Below are 16,464 nucleotides of genomic sequence, written 5' to 3'. Positions count from 1 at the left end.
GAAATTCAAACTGATGCTTCCTCAACCGGCATTGGGGTGATCTTGTTGCAAGATCAACATCCGATTGCATACTTTAGTAAGGCACTCACCCCTCGGCTTCGGGCATCATCCGCCTACGTCCGTGAGATGTATGCCCTCACTGAAGCAGTCCGGCGTTGGCGTCAGTATCTGTTGGGCAGCCGCTTCATCATCTATACAGATCATCAGAGCCTCCGCTCTCTATTACACCAAAGCATTCAGACCCCCGACCAACATCGGTGGCTCACAAAACTCTTGGGTTTCGACTTTGACATTGTATACAAATCTGCAGCAACTAATAGGCCAGCGGATGCATTATCCAGACTCCATGAGAATGAGACACCTCAACTAACGGCCCTCGCTGTTACTCAACCTCTTCCAGTGATATGGCAAGCATTACAACGTGCTTACAAGGATGATCGTACATTGAAATCCTTATTCGAGGGTATTCAACAAAATCCTTCTCAATACTCAAACTATTCTATCAGGGATCACATCATTCTCTTCAAGGGACGTATCATGGTACCTTCCAACGGTCCATTACAACAACTGTTAATTTCTGAGTTCCATAATACACCTGTAGGGGGGCACACAGGTGTCCGTAGGACCTATCATCGGATTGCTGCAACTTTTTTCTGGCCTACCCTCAAGCAACAGGTCAAGGAGTTTGTGGCTTCTTGCAGGATGTGTCAAGCTGTGAAACCATTTAACAGGGCTCCGCAGGGCCTGTTACAACCTCTGCCGATTCTGGGAAAAATCTGGGAATCGCTATCGCTGGACTTCATCACTCATCTTCCAAATTCAGCTGGCAAAACAGTTATACTGGTGGTGGTGGTGGACCGACTGTCCAAACAGGCCCACTTCTCTGCATTGCCTTCCCAATTCACTGATGCTCAAGTTGCTGAAATATTTATCAAAGATGTTATTCGCTTACACGGGGTTCCAGTTTCACTTATTTCGGATAGAGATCCATTGTTTATGAGCCAATTCTGGAGAGAATTGTTCCGTTTGCAGGGCACTCAATTGTCGATGAGTAGCGCATATCACCCTCAAACGGATGGGCAAACGGAGATCCTTAACCGGTACTTGGAGGACTATCTACGTTGCTTTGCCGGCAAACACCCGAAGCAATGGTATCACTTCCTGGCTTGGGCGGAGTGGCATTATAACACATCTTGGCACTCAGCAATCCAGATGTCACCGTTTGAAGCGGTGTACGAGCGGGCACCTCCAACCTTACTTGACTATGTGGGGTCCGACACTGCTGTGGAGGAAGTTCACAACTTACTTTCTGATCGGACATGAATTCTGGCCACACTCCGGGATAATCTCAGTCGAGCACAACAGCGTATGAAGAACCACGCTGATAGAAAGCGCACAGATGCTTCCTTCGAGGTTGACGACTGGGTCTTTGTGAAACTGCAACCGTATCGACAACGGTCCCTCACACGTCAACCCTCTCACAAACTTTCGAAGAGGTTCTTTGGGCCCTTCAAAATCCTGGAACGGATAGGGGAGGTGGCTTACCGCCTAGAGCTCCCAGATACGGCTCAGCTGCACAATGTCTTTCACATTTCCAAGCTCAAACTTTGGCGGAGGGATCCTTCCATCCAAGAGCTGCCCCTTCCATGGGAATTCAAGGCCAATCACCCCGTCTTCCAACCAGTAGAGGTCCTCCGTTCCCGTTTGGTGTTACTGCAAGGTCAGCCAGTTAAACAATTTCTGGTTCAATGGGAGAACCAGTCCGCTGTGGATGCAACTTAGGAGACTGAGCAAGAGCTTCACCAGAATTTTCCTTGTTTTCAACTTGAGGACAAGTCAAATTCCGAAGGGACATCAATTGTAGCGGTCAAGGGTCAAAAAGAAGAGGTCAATAGTCAAGATACTAGCGGTCTGAGGAGAAGCAATAGGAAAACAACACCTGGCACGCGGTTTGATGATTTTATAGTGGGAGGATTATGAGGAGATTACCTCGTAATCAATGGGTCATATCAAGGATTGTTAACCTTAACCTGTAGTTTGGTGTAGCGTGATGCTCAAGGCACTTTGTATGAAGGTTGTTATTTTCAAAAAGAATATAAATATCAAATGAGAGGATGAGTGGGCAGGCAGCCTATCATTCGTCTCCTTTCTCCTCTTTTCTCTCTCTTTCCTCTCCTCCCTTCTTTTCACCCTTTTCCTCATCTTCTTATTTCTCTTTCCTGATTATTCCATAGCTTTTCATTGAGCTCAGTGAGAAATCAAACCCTAGCCGAGGTGCTACAGAGGTGGCCCCTGCTTGGGTTGACTGGATTGCTAAATGAAGGATTAAAGTGGCTCCTCAGGTTAAATTTTTATTTGGCTGCTTATGCATGGTAATTAGTCTTTATCTATGACAATATGCAAAATCTAAATTTGGAAATCTGTGTGTTTTGTGCACTCACAAATTAAAAGAGTTAACTATGCATCTATTCCTTTACTATTCCATTGTGCCTTGTATTGTCAACAAAAGCATCACCAATTCCTTGGAAAACCTTGTACGAAGCCCATGGTTTGGTTTTATATAAGAAACCTCACATGTTTAAGTCCAAATCATACATATAAACATGATTTTTATTTTTATTTTTTTTTGACTATAGGGTGACAAATGGCCACAAGATCTTTCTCTTCTCTATTCAATGCGGGACCATATAGGTTATGTCACTATAAAAAATTCTAAACACAATCTGAATTAGAATTGTGATATTGCAAATGCATTTTTTATAGGGTAAAACTTTGAGGTTTGGTATTGAATATGTCAAAATGGACAATTCCTTGTATAGGTTGAGCCAAGTTATCACAAAACATGCATGCGTGAAGAAGTTGCCACTTGCCTACTTATTCATCGATTGTTGTAATCTCATCGAACTAATTAACTATGCAAATAAGAAATTGTATTGGGTTGCATAATGATTCACCACAAATAATTCAATACAAAGAAGTAGGAACAAAATCACTAGAAGAACACCCTCAACCTTGGCTACACTTCTTACTTAACAAGAGGATTGGAGAAAGCCACCAAAGCTTTTCCTTCTTCCTTTTGGTCTTTTACCCTCTCCAAATTAATTGAACCAATCCTTTTATCTACCTTTTACAAGAAAGGTTAAGTAAATGAGAAGAACTAGCTATTAATTTGATCATGTGGGCCACACATGAGGAGGAACCCAAATTGATGAATTGGTTCAATCCCAACAATTATTACTCAATTCATTGATGTATGTTTGCAAAAAAAAAAAAATAAAATAAATAAAGCAGAAGTCTATAACTTTTGTCTTTTGTCATCAGGAGTTGCTAAAATCCAAAAAAAGAAATATTATACTCACTCAATGTTAACTAATTCACGATATCGTACAATCAAAATTAAGGTATTTATCAATTGATGGATATTCTAAAACATAAGTCAATTCTAAATATGGCAATATTGTAAGTTTTGCTTTTCTACTTAAAATCACAGCATCCTATTGTGTACGTAGCTTCCCTGAAAATAAACAGAAATTCAGTTCTTCAGACCGTAATGACAGTTATTAGTGCCATATTTATTTGTATTTGCTTGTGAAGCAGTACACCAATGACTGAGATAATCAAAATTAACTATTTGTTGTGTTAATTCATTAACTATGATCTTAAAGAAATTGAAACATGCTCATCATAGAGCATCATATCACATACTTGTTGTTGTTGTATTTAAGAGTTTAATAGTCAAAATCTTTGAATAATGATTAAATAATATAAATGGTTTGTTTAATCAAACTGTATCTGTTAGCAGAAAATGATGTGAATGAGTTTCAGCACATTAACAATCAATTCAAATAGTTGAAATCGATCATCAATTGTTTACTCCTTTAATTTGCTTTGTTATTCTTATCTTCTTAGGATTTTGAAAAGTATTGTAAGGCAAGTATGGCAAACAAGCAAAGAAATATCTACATTCTCGAAAGAACTTGGAAATGTAAGAGCCAAATTTGTGCCATAATTTTTGACATGAAAGTTGGACTTCAGTGTGCAACCATTTTCAAAATAAAAGTCTGAATTCAACACGTTGCCATCAATCTTTCTGTCTGTTTTGTTCATCTTTTCATACTGAAAAGTATTGTATGTATGCAATTGGTCTGAATCCAATGTTACTTATTTTTAATCTATTTTGTCTTTGGGAGAAATATGGATAAATTACAAGTGGTATGTTACTTGGATAGTGAATGGGCTGACCCAGGATCGAATTCCTGGGTTGACAGTACTGTTGCAGTACTGTGTATATACTGAAGATACTATATAAAATAATATAGTGCTACTGTTCGTTCATTGTTCATAGGGTCCCTTGTAGGAGGATATCGTTTCACTCCCCTCCAGGGTTGTAAGGCAGGGGGATTTATTAACTTGGTTTGGTTCTTGAAATATTTTCTGGGTGTGCGCATGGTAGGTATCTAATTGCCCCATGTGACGTCTAATCGAATTATAAAATCTCTATGGGTCGTTAAGCCACCGTAACTAATGCACTTCCGTATCTATCAGTCCCTTGACACTCTATTGTGGGTCGACCATTGTCACCTTTGTCAAAAGAAAAAAAAAAAAATCTACAATTGGATGATGAGGTGTTTATCCACTTTTATCAATTGGATGATGAGGTGCTTATATATTTTGTCAAATCCTTTTGTGCAATAATGTTATCTTTGATTATAATTTTCTGTTTTCTAGTTTCTTTATGGGTGATTGAGGTAACCTTCAGAAACTGGCGTTTTGATAACGAAGCAAGTTGGAAAAGTAAGAGCAGCGGCTGTGAAACAATTTTCAAATCAAAGTTGGAATTCAGCACATTGTCTTTTTTATTGTTTTAATTACTTTCGGATTCTGAAAAGTATTACAAGGATGCAATTTTCTTGAAACCAAATCCTTTTCTGCTAATGCCATTTTTATTTATAATAATTACCTTGACGAATTAAACAAGCAAGAATTTTCTTGGCCTGATACAGAAGGAAAGTTAGAAACGTCAGAACAGCAATCAAGCAATATAATTTGGCTAATCTCATTGTTAATTTGGAAGTTGAGTTCCATGAAATTGTTAGACTAACGTGACACATTATACATCACAGACTTCAATGTATTTATCTCACTGAGTGACTGTGAAGACTTGCCCAGCAATTTCGATAGTCTTAAAGTAGTAAAAATTTAAGCTGTCAATGATAATATCTACCAACTACCATCTCAAGTGAATATAAATTTGTAATAAAATAACATATTTTTCCTCAAAATATGTCATCAATGTTGACAAAATTGGTAATGGAATTCAGTGATGAAGCTTATATATATAGAGAGAAGACAAGTTCTCTGAAGGTGTGCCAATCTATAGATTATCAGACAAAAGCTCTCTTTGAAAGTGCATTGCAGGTGATTTGTAGTACTTCAGAGAGATGGGGGAAGAAGGAGATGGAAATTTGAACTTGATGAACACCGGAGGATCTCTTCCGGTGCCGAACGTTCAAGCGATCTCAGACTCTTCAAAGAACTGCACTGAGATCCCAGAGAAGTATGTCAGACCTGAGATGAGTGAGAGCGTTGTTCAGAATGGTGCTGCTGGTCCTGGTGACTTTCCAATCATAGATTTGAGTAGACTTTATCAGGACTCTGAGGAAGAGATAACAAAGCTTGGAGCAGCATGTGAAGACTGGGGATTCTTTATGGTGATATTCTAATTACAGTTACTAACAGTCTTACATAGCTTTATAAGTTTTGAGTTTTTTCTAAACTTCTTAACATAACCTTTTTTTTTTTTGGTTGAATTAGGCATGCATGTAACAATTGTAATTATAGATTTGAGTAGATATGTGTTCATAAGGAAATAGGATTCAGTATATATTCTAAAACTGTATGTTTATCTGCAGCTCATTAATCATGGAGTTCCTGATGAAGTGATTAACAAGATAAGGGGTGCCATCACTAACTTCTTCAGTTTGCCTTTGGAGGAGAAGAAAGTATATGCACAACGTCCAGGCACTGTTGAAGGTTATGGCCAAACTTTTGTCATCTCAGAGGAACAGAAACTGGATTGGGGGGACATGTACTTCCTTTCTACTAGACCAGTTGCTGGGAGGAACATGAAACTCTGGCCTACAAATCCACCCACTTTCAGGTAAACTTCTTCAAATTCTTAGTTTTGAAACATTAATACTGCTCAAGTGAATATAGATTATAACAAATTAAATTTCAGAGATGCATTGCATGAGTACTGTGAAGAACTGCAGAAAGTGGGAACCTTTTTGTTAGAATCAGTGCAGAAGAGTTTGAAACTCTCTACTCTCATGGACAATCACAAAGATGGCCTTCAAGCTATAAGAGTTAACTACTACCCTCCATGTCCTCAAGCCAGCAAAGTCCTGGGCATATCCCCACACTCTGATGCTGTTAGTCTAACTGTGCTCCTCCAAGTGAATGATGTTCAAGGACTGCAGATAAGAAAGGATGGTGCTTGGTACCCAATCAAACCTATCCCTGGTGCTTTCATTGTCAACGTTGGAGATATCATTGAAGTAATAATAATAATAATAATTTTCTCTCTTAGTATATATATATATATATATTTGTGTCAATAATCATTAAAGTTAATTAATGATGGTTTTTCATTGTTTGTGTGACAGATAATGAGCAATGGAAAATACAAGAGCATTGAACACAGGGCTGTTGTTGATACAGAGAGAGAACGGTTGTCATTAGCAACTTTCTTTAGTCCTGGAGTTAAAGGACGTGTAGGACCATTGCCAGAGATATTGGAGAAAAATGAAGCACGCTATAAGTCTGCTAGCATGGAGGAGTATATTAAAATGCTCTTTTCCTTCAAACTTGAAGGGAAAAACATATTGGATCACATGAAACTATCACCTGCTTAATTAATCAGATGTTATGCTTAATTACTATGTCTTTACTTAATTACTTTGTCTGATGCAAAAAATAAAACTTGCTGTGATGTAGTACTTTATGTTTCTTTTATGGAACTTATTACTTTGCCTAATGCTAATAAAAGATGCTGAGATGTAATTGCTGCTAAATGCAATGCTTTGTTAATTATTTTGAGCCTCTGTTTGCCGTGGTTAAATGGCTTATTATTTGCGTTTTCTACATTAAATATGCTTACATCTTCATAATTAAGTAATTATGCACTATAAAGAGGATGTGATTTATTAATTTGTTTGTCAAGTATTTTTATTTTTATTTAAAAAAAAATTAAAATAATTTCAAAAATCAAACTGTGCTAATAAATTTTCTGCTATATAATTTTTAAAAAAATAATATCATATTACAAGAGACTAATGAACATTAAATAAATAATGCTATTATAATATTTCTATAGTGATATACAGTAGTAAATCCTATAAAATTAATCACCCTTTTTAACTAACAATCACATGTTCTTTTTAATCATAAGTTTATATAGTTAAAAAGCACATGTTTTTTTTTAATCATAAGTTTATAAATATATATATATACACGACAAACAAATATAAAAACAAAAAGAAAAATTACATTAATGTGAGTGATATCAAAGGACAAATAATTGTCCCAATCTCTGGAAAAGTGGTGTCTCAGCTGATTAGCAAGGGGGTCAGCGGTCACCACACATGGAATTGAATATTATGCCATCAATATTTTTAAAATTGCAACATGTGATTTGTCAATGGTTTACAAGGATGGGAATATCTTGGGTCTCATTTATTTACTTTTGTGGCAGGAATTTGAATGAGAGTAGCACTATTCATCCTTTGAATTCACTATGGGGGATGACATGGATATTTAAATGGTATTCACATCATTCACCTCTCTCCCAATCAACGGGTAAAGATGAGCGCGCCACAAATATTTTCATAAGATAACGCCACGACATCATGTTTATAACGATGTGCTAGCGAAACTGTCTCGATCACACTCACGACTCAGATTGTTGCAGGGGTTGCTTTCAGTGAAAGTCTTGAGGCGGGCCAAATTATGAGCCCATCCACGTAGACGCCACCTCAAGACCTTTGCGTAAACAACCCCCAAACATAAAATCGTGCCACGAGCGTGACTGCAGACAAGTTTACGCACATCGTTATAAAACGTATGTACACAACGTTATATTTACGAAATATTTGTGGCCACCAATGATACTTACCTCTCTATAAAAATATTAGAAATTTTGCCAACAATCAAATCATCTATTAGTATACGGGTCACCAATAAAACTCTTTACCGAATGCTAAGAGTTTGATTTTCAGCTGAAAAACACATTTTTTGGGAGATATAAGCGGTGGTTATGTGTGGGTGGTCCCAGTGCCCATATGTGCACGGGCCCCACCCCACTTGCTCCATCGAGACTTGTGCACACCCTTTAGCAGGGTCTTTGGACTGTCTGTTTCTCTTGTAAATATATATATATATATATATATTAGAAATTTTTTTCTCATGGTTGCTAGTTAGTGCATGGGGAAGTCAAGGTAGTGCTTAATGCATTTTTCTCCACCCAATGATCAAGTTATCTATTTGTAGTCGGATCCCCTTAAAATTTTTAACAAGTAGTGAAAGTTTAAATTACAGATGAGGGTATATTTTTTAAGAATGTGAATAATAATTATGTGTGAATGGTCTCAGTATCAATGTATGTGGACTCCACCCCTACTTGCTCTATCAAAGCTTATGCACACCCCTGTCTTTCTAGCGGTCTTTGTCATTCATTTTGAAAAAAAAAAACATTTTTTTCCATGATATTTATTTTTATATTTACACAGGGAAAATATTTAATAAAGTTATACAATTAAAATATTTATTTTATTTAATGCAATATATATGCATAAGGATTAAGGAGGTTCTGCATGTTTGGCTTCACTTTGGTCTCTGGTGGGGAACTACTCATTTCCCTATGTTTCTAGGCAGCCTATGCCCTACGGGATACATGGAGACTCTATCTCCACGCACCACTTAAAAAAAACTTGGATCTCTTCTCAACACCCAAAATGTGGAATATTTATCTATTGTGTAACAAGTGCATTCTTGATTCTATGCCAATCTCTACTGTAACCAAAATCATTCATATGTTATTATTATTATTATTATTATTATTATTATTATTTTTTTGGGTGGATGTGGCTTGAGAAGCGAACTCAACAGTCTCAATAAAATAACAGAGGATGTCACTGTTATTTTGCTAAAAGCTTATTTGAGCAATACTTGGTGGTGGTACACCAAACAATGCAACAATGATCAATTCATATCGTTGCCGTCCTCTTCTACAGAGCTTGCAAAAGAGGATGAGGAGTGTATTTGCACAAAGACCACTGATTTCATATTTTTCATTCTAACCATGGTAGACAAATCTCTAGAAACCCAAGCATGATGAAAGGCTAGAAAAAGTGGTTATTAGCAAGAAAACTCCTAAATTAGGCATTGGACCAATTTGTTTTCGTAATTTATACACTTATATACATATGTATGTATGTAATGCCCCTAACTTTAGAGTTCAGAAAGAAGTTGCGGAGCAGAATCAAGTAATATATGCAAGTCTCATCGATGTTTGAAGTACAGAAATGAAGTTGCAATTGCTTCATCAACAATCATATTATCAATGATGCAAGCACACAGATTTTCGGAACTAAAAATAATCAATTATGTGATATAAAGTCTGATAAGGAGTACAAGAACAAAGCAACATAGCAAATTTTATATTGTTGTATGTTATGTTTTCATTATCTTAAGTAATAACAGAGTAAAACATGCATCAGAGGTGATTAAACCTTTTGTTTCATAAAATCCAAAATTTTTTTTTCTTCAAGTTTGTAAGAAAGAGCATTCTGAAATAATCCTCTGAGCTAACAGTCTTGTAGCTATCGACAAGCGTTCTTGATCAGAATTTACAATAACCCTGTGCTTGATGCTCTTGTATTTTCCGTTGCTCATTATCTGATAGATATATACGTAGAGGGAGCGTGAAAAATCATTATCTTTAGCAGTAATCAACAAATGTATACATACATATAATGTTGTTTATTTTCAGAGTTCAGCTTTTTACTTCAATGATATCTTCATTGGTTATACTTTTCTTATGATTAGTCTGACTTTGGTGACCAAGAAATGGCAGACTTCATATTTCGGGAGAACTTCGTCTGCAACTCAATGTACAGAAGAACTTATATGAACAATTAGAGGTTAAACACATGAACTCTAATCCTCTAATTTACACTGTCAAGCACTTCCTATTATCTAATTGATGCATTTAATCTCTTTGTTCTAGTTCTACACTTCCAGAACAAGTTGTAGGGTAGAATTAAGGAACATGCAAATTACCTGGACAGGATGTTTGAAGTGCAGAAAAAATGCAGTTACTTTGAGAACATTAATGTGAAGAACAAAATGTAAAGCTACAAATAGCTCATCTTTTTGAGCATACAATGAACTTGGTGAAATATATCTCAATGAATCTGAGGCAAAATGGTTTGCTTATGACAATGTTTAGAATGGAAAACAAAAAACCAATCACTTTAGATATAAAGCCTGAAGACAACCAGTTTGGATTGCAAGACTGAAGAAATTCAGCAATTATTTAATGCAAAAGATAGCATTGCAGTATTTTATTTGCATCAAATAAAATATGTGCTTAACGAAACACCAGAGGTAATTAAGCCTCTAGTTTCATATGATCCAAGATGTTCTTCCCTTCAAGTTTGAAAGAAAAGAGCATCCTGACATAATCCTGGAAACTAATAGTCTTGTAATGTGGCTTGTTTTTCTCTACTGCCGCTGGAAGTGGTCCTACTTGTGCATCTGCTCTCGGGCTATGAAATGTAGCGATCGACATGCGTTCTCGGTCTGTGTTTACTATAGCTCTGTGTTCAATGCTCTTGTATTTCCCATTGCTCATTATCTTTCAGATAAGCAGTGAGAGATATTTACATTCGGCTCTTATGGACAAAAGTAGATATAAAATTTTGATTGAGAGCTAAGTTTTACCTCAATGATATCTCCAATGTTGACAATGAAAGCACCAGGGAGTGGTTTGATTGGAAGCCAAGCGCCATTCTTTTTTATCTGCAATCCTTGAGCTTCATTCACTTGAAGTAGCACTGTTAGACCTACAGCATCAGAGTGTGGGGATAGTCCCAGCACCTTGCTTGCTTGAGGACATGGAGGGTAATAGTTAATCCTTACAGATTGCACTCCACTTTCAAACATGCTGAAGAATTTATCGAGTTTCAAACTCTTCTCAATAGACTCCAACAGAATGTTTGCAACTCTTCGAATTTCTTGTGTGTATTGCTCCAATGCATCCCTGAAATTTGAATTGCATGATATAAATATATAAGACATAATAATTAGGTACTAAGAATCTGAAGAAATTCACTTGAATGTGGGTGGATTTGTAGCCCAGAGTTTCAAGTTCCTCCCAGAGACTGGTTCAGTGGAAAGAAAGTACATGTCTCCCCAGTCTAATTTCTGTTCCTCTGATACAACAAAGACTTGGCCATAGCCTTCTACAGTGCCTGGAAGTTGTTTATAAGCTTTCTTCTCCTCTAAAGGTAACTGAAAGAACTCTTTGATCACAACCTTCACTTTCTCCATCACTTCATCAGGAACTCCATGGTTAATGACCTGCAGAAAAACAATTTGAGAATACTGAATTTTATTTCTTTATGAACACATATCAGTGTCATTCGACCTGCCGAAACGTATCACCAAATGTTCATCATGTGTTAGAATTTAGATCTAGTTAAAGATACTTACCTGGAAGAATCCCCAGTCTTCACAAGCCAAACTGAGTTTTAGGATCTCATCATTGGAATGCTGAAGATGATCAAGTCTACTCAAATCTATGATTGGAATATCACCATGTTTGGCAACACTATCCAGAACAGGACTGTCATTGATCTCAGGCCTAACATACCTTCCTGGAATCTCAGTGAATTCCTTTGAAGCAGCAAGTGATTGAACATTCGGCACAGGAAGAGATCCTCCTGTGTTCTTCAAGTTCAAATTATCATTTGCTGTTTCTGCCATCACTCCAAAGTGCTATCAGCCACCTGCAACGCACCTTCAGAGAAAACTTTTCAGCAATGCCTTACTACATGATATTTTTGTTTTATAAGTTATTATCAAATATGTCAACTGTGACGGCACATTTTAATAATTAGTACGTTTTATATTGCAATTAAGCCATCAGATTGGTTAGATGTCAATTCCTGCAATTAATTATGAATTCTGTTTTTATAATTGAATCATTATGCTAAGGTCTTGAAGACAAGCGATTTATACTAATTTACTTACAGTTTTTCCGTATTTATTTAACCTTGATGCTAAGGTTTTCACAATCAAACAAATAAACACATTATCGGATATATATTGTTGTCCAATGACTTTGAAGCTCTAAAAAAAATAAACAATATGTTACACTACCAGTTCAATTGGTTAACAAAGGGTCAATTAATCAGGGGGCGTGTGGTGAGCACGAGCCCAAAGGAGAAAGGACTCAGTGGAGAGGAACAACAATGGCAGATCAACACGTGGGCGGATCAGTTTTGGAAAAAGAAAAAGAAGCAATGAAGCAATGGAAAGAAAACAATGAGGGTACCATGTGTCGAAGAGGAAGTCGAGAGAGGAGGATAAGTTCGCGGTTACGCGAGTACATTATACCAGTGGTAAAACAGAATATAAGAGCTGGGGAGGAGTAGGGAAAGGGTATTCCGGAAATTGGAAATTGAGGCCCTGGTTTCTCTCATGGTATTGGGAGCAGGGAGGCAAGGTCTTTCAATGGATCTTGGGTTTTCTTGGATTTCTTGTTCTTCAGTCAATTTCACTCAATAGTGGGTTCGGTGAGATTGTTCTCGTCACTTAAACCTTGTTAAATTCTGCATTTTAATTCCTGAATTTGATACTATTCAATTGCTGTCACTTGATGAATTTCACTAGTTACTGTAATTGTTGTTAAGGCTTGTGAGTGTTGATGAATGGCTTGAAATAGTAACAGATCTAGAAATTCTCAGCTATTTAGTGAACTGAGTTGTTTCGTGAAATCTGATTGACAGTGAATGCTTGATTTTCTGCAATTCTAGCCCGTATTCATTACACAATAAGAACGAGACTCACGTAAGTGTTCAATTTTATTTATTTATTTATTTATTTATTTTTGACAATATAGACAAGTCATGTGTTAGGGGCATACGCACCATCGAATATTAATAGTCCGCCTTATGTGCACTCACTTTGCCGACGTAGAGTTTTGACTGTAAACCCACTCCCCTGGTTGGAGATATTTTTTGACATCATTGTGTCTGGTGCTTTTCAAACCCTGAACAATAAAAGACCTAATAAGACAATTTTTGCAATAGAACCGGTATGACTAAACTAAAGACCCTTTGATTGAGTGGTCAGTTGTCATTCCTAACTCGGACACAATCTTCAACATCAATACAGATTTTCTTTTCCTCTCCATGGTTTTGTCCTAACTCTTTAATTTCCACCTAACTCTTTGTTATGTGGTGAAGTATTGGGTAGTGATGAAGAAGAGATGTTGCTATGAGCTAGCATTGACATATGGAGGAGTTATTTGTTGAAGCATCTGGTGTGACAGAGCTGTAGAAGTGTAGCTGTGGAGGAGCTATGGAAGAGTAGTTGCTGAGCTACTGTTTCTTTGTTGGTCTATGTTCTTTAGGGTCAGTTTAGTGGACATGATAGAATATAAATAGATATGATATAAGGACTGGATAGAAGTAAGAAAGGATATGTGCATAATATGCTCATTTCCTATCATATGTTTAATGCGCATAGGATAAACTATTTGATAACATTTTATCATCTTATTTTATGTTTGAAGTAAACCGGATAATGACAGGATATGATATGAATAGTATGTAAATAAACAAAATTACCCTTTATAATGTAGTTATATATATATATATATATATTTTTAAAAATTATAGACTTTTTTGGATTTTTTTTCTTGATGATTTACTTATCTGTATATTTTATACTTTTAAAAAATAAATAACCTATAAATAATATCCACTAATATATAGATTGCAATATCACCAACTTGAAAAAAATTATAGTTAATACCTATTTTCTTGGAGAAAATCATACCCAAAGTCATCAATATGGCATAAAACTAGAGTAATAAACTCATTAATGGAAAATAAATAGATCACATCAAAATTAATTTGAAAAAAATCATCAGACTAGAGAAATTAAAAATATGACATGATTAAAAAATAGATTTAGATGAAAAATAATCTGCTCAAGCACGAGATCAACGGAAAAAAACTCTTTGACCACTTTAAATGCGTAAAATCCTACTTAAAATAGTAAAATTAGTGTCATATCTAGTTGTTGACAAGCTTCTTGTCCCAAACATCGTGTTTAAAAGATTAAAAGAAGAGATACAATAAAACCCTAGATAAGGGAGATAAACCAAATAATAGGCCAAAAAGTATATATATATATATCATATCCTACATATTTCTGTCCTGACTCCTGATAAACGCCTAAATGTATGTATTTTAATTTATATGTATAATTTCTGTAGTATTAATATATTCTTTGATGATTCGATGCCATTTCAAGGTGTAATTGGTGTCATTCGTGTTACAGGCCTCAAAGATGCCTAGGTGAGCTTAACGACGCAATTGAGAAAGAAAACGACATTTTAGAGCTCCGGGTACTATAGCAACAATGTAGCATAAAGGAGTAAGGAACTGACAAAGTCTTGGGTTTTGTTGATGGGCAACCTGACAACCGTGAAGACGCTCACAAATCGGCTAAAGGATGTGTAGTTACTGTAGCATTTCCTTGTAGCAATTTATGAAAATTTCGGCAGATATCCCAAGGTTTTCACGGGCTCCTTCACGCCCGTGAACCAGACTGTAAAGCCATCCCGAGAGAGTTTTTAAAAGGGGTTTTAGTGCTTTTTGAGCAATTCATCATCCTTCTCTTAAGTTCCTCCCTCCCCCAACTATTGATCCGAGGTGAAAGAAGGCGATTGAAGGCATTTTTGAAGAGGAAATCGATGGGAGAAGCATACTTTGGTAAGATCTACCCTCATTCCCACTTATAGAGGCTTGGAGATGATGAGGGAAGCCGCCCCCATTGCGGCGTTCGTGGAAGCTTTTCATGAGATCCAAAGCGTCATTTGGCTTCAAATCTTCGAGATAGTCTTATTTATTAGTGGTTTAGCTGTTTTCATCATGTTGAACCTTGTATTTGTTTGTATGGATGGCTAAACCACAAAGTCACCGGACGCCGGCGAACCTTGGGGTGAACTTGCTTGTATCAATGCTTAGTTTGCTTTATCCGCATGTGGTTTAATTTTGTGGTTTTTAAGTTTTGTGTTCTTTGATGTTATGAATTGCATAAGAATTCTGTGGTTCGATTCCTATATTGTACTTGGATGTGCTGGATGCGCCCTTGTATTATACTCACTTAGCTTGGAATGGATATATGTACTAATACACCGAGGGATTCGGGTATTTGGTACCTCTCCAACCATTAAGGATGAACCTAGATGTGCATTTGACCCTAATTAGAGAATTCCTTATCCCAATGTAATCATAGGAGGATTTGGTCGGAAGAAACTTTGAGCCAATACTCGTATGGGATTAGGGGTAATCACTAAGGGATTCCGGATTACCTACTTTAAGAATCTCTTGGTCCAAAATCACCAACAAACCCAGTTTCTTCTAGCATTAGTAGCCCCGAGGGAATCCGCATCTGCGACCATTCTTTTCTTTTGATTTCTCATTCATTTGCCTCGGTGTGTAGACTTCTTCTTTTAGTTATTTTTACTCCCTTTTACTAGTTTAGGACAAACAAATGAGTAAAAAGGAAGTAAGGGTAGCTCCTTAGCTCAGTGGAATACGACCCTGTGTCGCTCATAGAGTATTACTTGATGAACCCCTGCATTTGCAGGATCACAATCAACTCCCCCATATGATTCATTATCATATGACCCGTAGGATAAAGTAGGCCAATAGGATAAGACTATCATATCCTATTGGCATACCAAACAAATGATAGTAGCAGGATATGAAAGTCTATCATATTCTATCATTATTATCATATCCATCAAATGGGTTCTTAGAGTGCGTTTGGTGGACAGGATATGATATAGACGGATATGATATGAGGACTGGATAGGAGTATTAAAGAATATGGGCATGATAAGCTCATATCTATCATATGTTTGATGCACACCGGATAAATCATTAAATATCATTTTGTTATCTTATTTTATGTTTGAAGTGAACCAGATGACAACAAGATATGATATAAATGGTATGTAAATAGACAAAATTACCTTTTATAATATAGTTATATATATATATATATTTTTTAAAATAGACTTTTTTTGAATTTTTTTTCCTTAATGATTTGCTCATCAGTATATTTTAAACTTTTAAAAAATAAATAACTCATAAATAATATCCA

General features: G+C 36.3%; 2 protein-coding genes and 1 long non-coding RNA gene across 3 annotated transcripts; 2 read left to right on the top strand and 1 right to left on the bottom strand.

Annotated features, from left to right (window-relative positions):
- The first annotated feature begins 2,143 nt into the window (after positions 1 to 2,143).
- LOC120278924 lies at positions 2,144 to 4,646 on the top strand. The gene is made up of 2 exons (XR_005541792.1): positions 2,144 to 2,342; positions 3,910 to 4,646. It is a non-coding gene; the product is annotated as an uncharacterized LOC120278924 (long non-coding RNA).
- Positions 4,647 to 5,334: 688 nt separating this feature from the next.
- On the top strand, positions 5,335 to 7,087 carry LOC120278875 (S-norcoclaurine synthase 1-like). Its single transcript, XM_039285623.1, has 4 exons — positions 5,335 to 5,711; positions 5,913 to 6,160; positions 6,239 to 6,557; positions 6,666 to 7,087. The coding sequence occupies exons 1-4, from the start codon at positions 5,442 to 5,444 to the stop codon at positions 6,912 to 6,914; spliced, it is 1,086 nt and encodes a 361-aa protein (XP_039141557.1). The 5' UTR covers positions 5,335 to 5,441; the 3' UTR covers positions 6,915 to 7,087.
- A 3,415-nt stretch (positions 7,088 to 10,502) lies between these two features.
- LOC120279445 (S-norcoclaurine synthase 1-like) lies at positions 10,503 to 12,140 on the bottom strand. Its single transcript, XM_039286380.1, has 4 exons — positions 11,773 to 12,140; positions 11,393 to 11,640; positions 11,002 to 11,320; positions 10,503 to 10,915 (listed from the first exon to the last, which is right to left on the bottom strand). The coding sequence occupies exons 1-4, from the start codon at positions 12,043 to 12,045 to the stop codon at positions 10,670 to 10,672; spliced, it is 1,086 nt and encodes a 361-aa protein (XP_039142314.1). The 5' UTR covers positions 12,046 to 12,140; the 3' UTR covers positions 10,503 to 10,669.
- Between the last annotated feature and the right edge of the window lie 4,324 nt (positions 12,141 to 16,464).

Source organism: Dioscorea cayenensis, chromosome 16, assembly GCF_009730915.1.
Source record: "Dioscorea cayenensis subsp. rotundata cultivar TDr96_F1 chromosome 16, TDr96_F1_v2_PseudoChromosome.rev07_lg8_w22 25.fasta, whole genome shotgun sequence".
Classification (NCBI taxonomy): domain Eukaryota; kingdom Viridiplantae; phylum Streptophyta; class Magnoliopsida; order Dioscoreales; family Dioscoreaceae; genus Dioscorea; species Dioscorea cayenensis.
The sequence above is the reverse complement of the archived record's forward strand: the minus strand, read 5'-3'. Positions and strand labels throughout refer to the sequence as shown.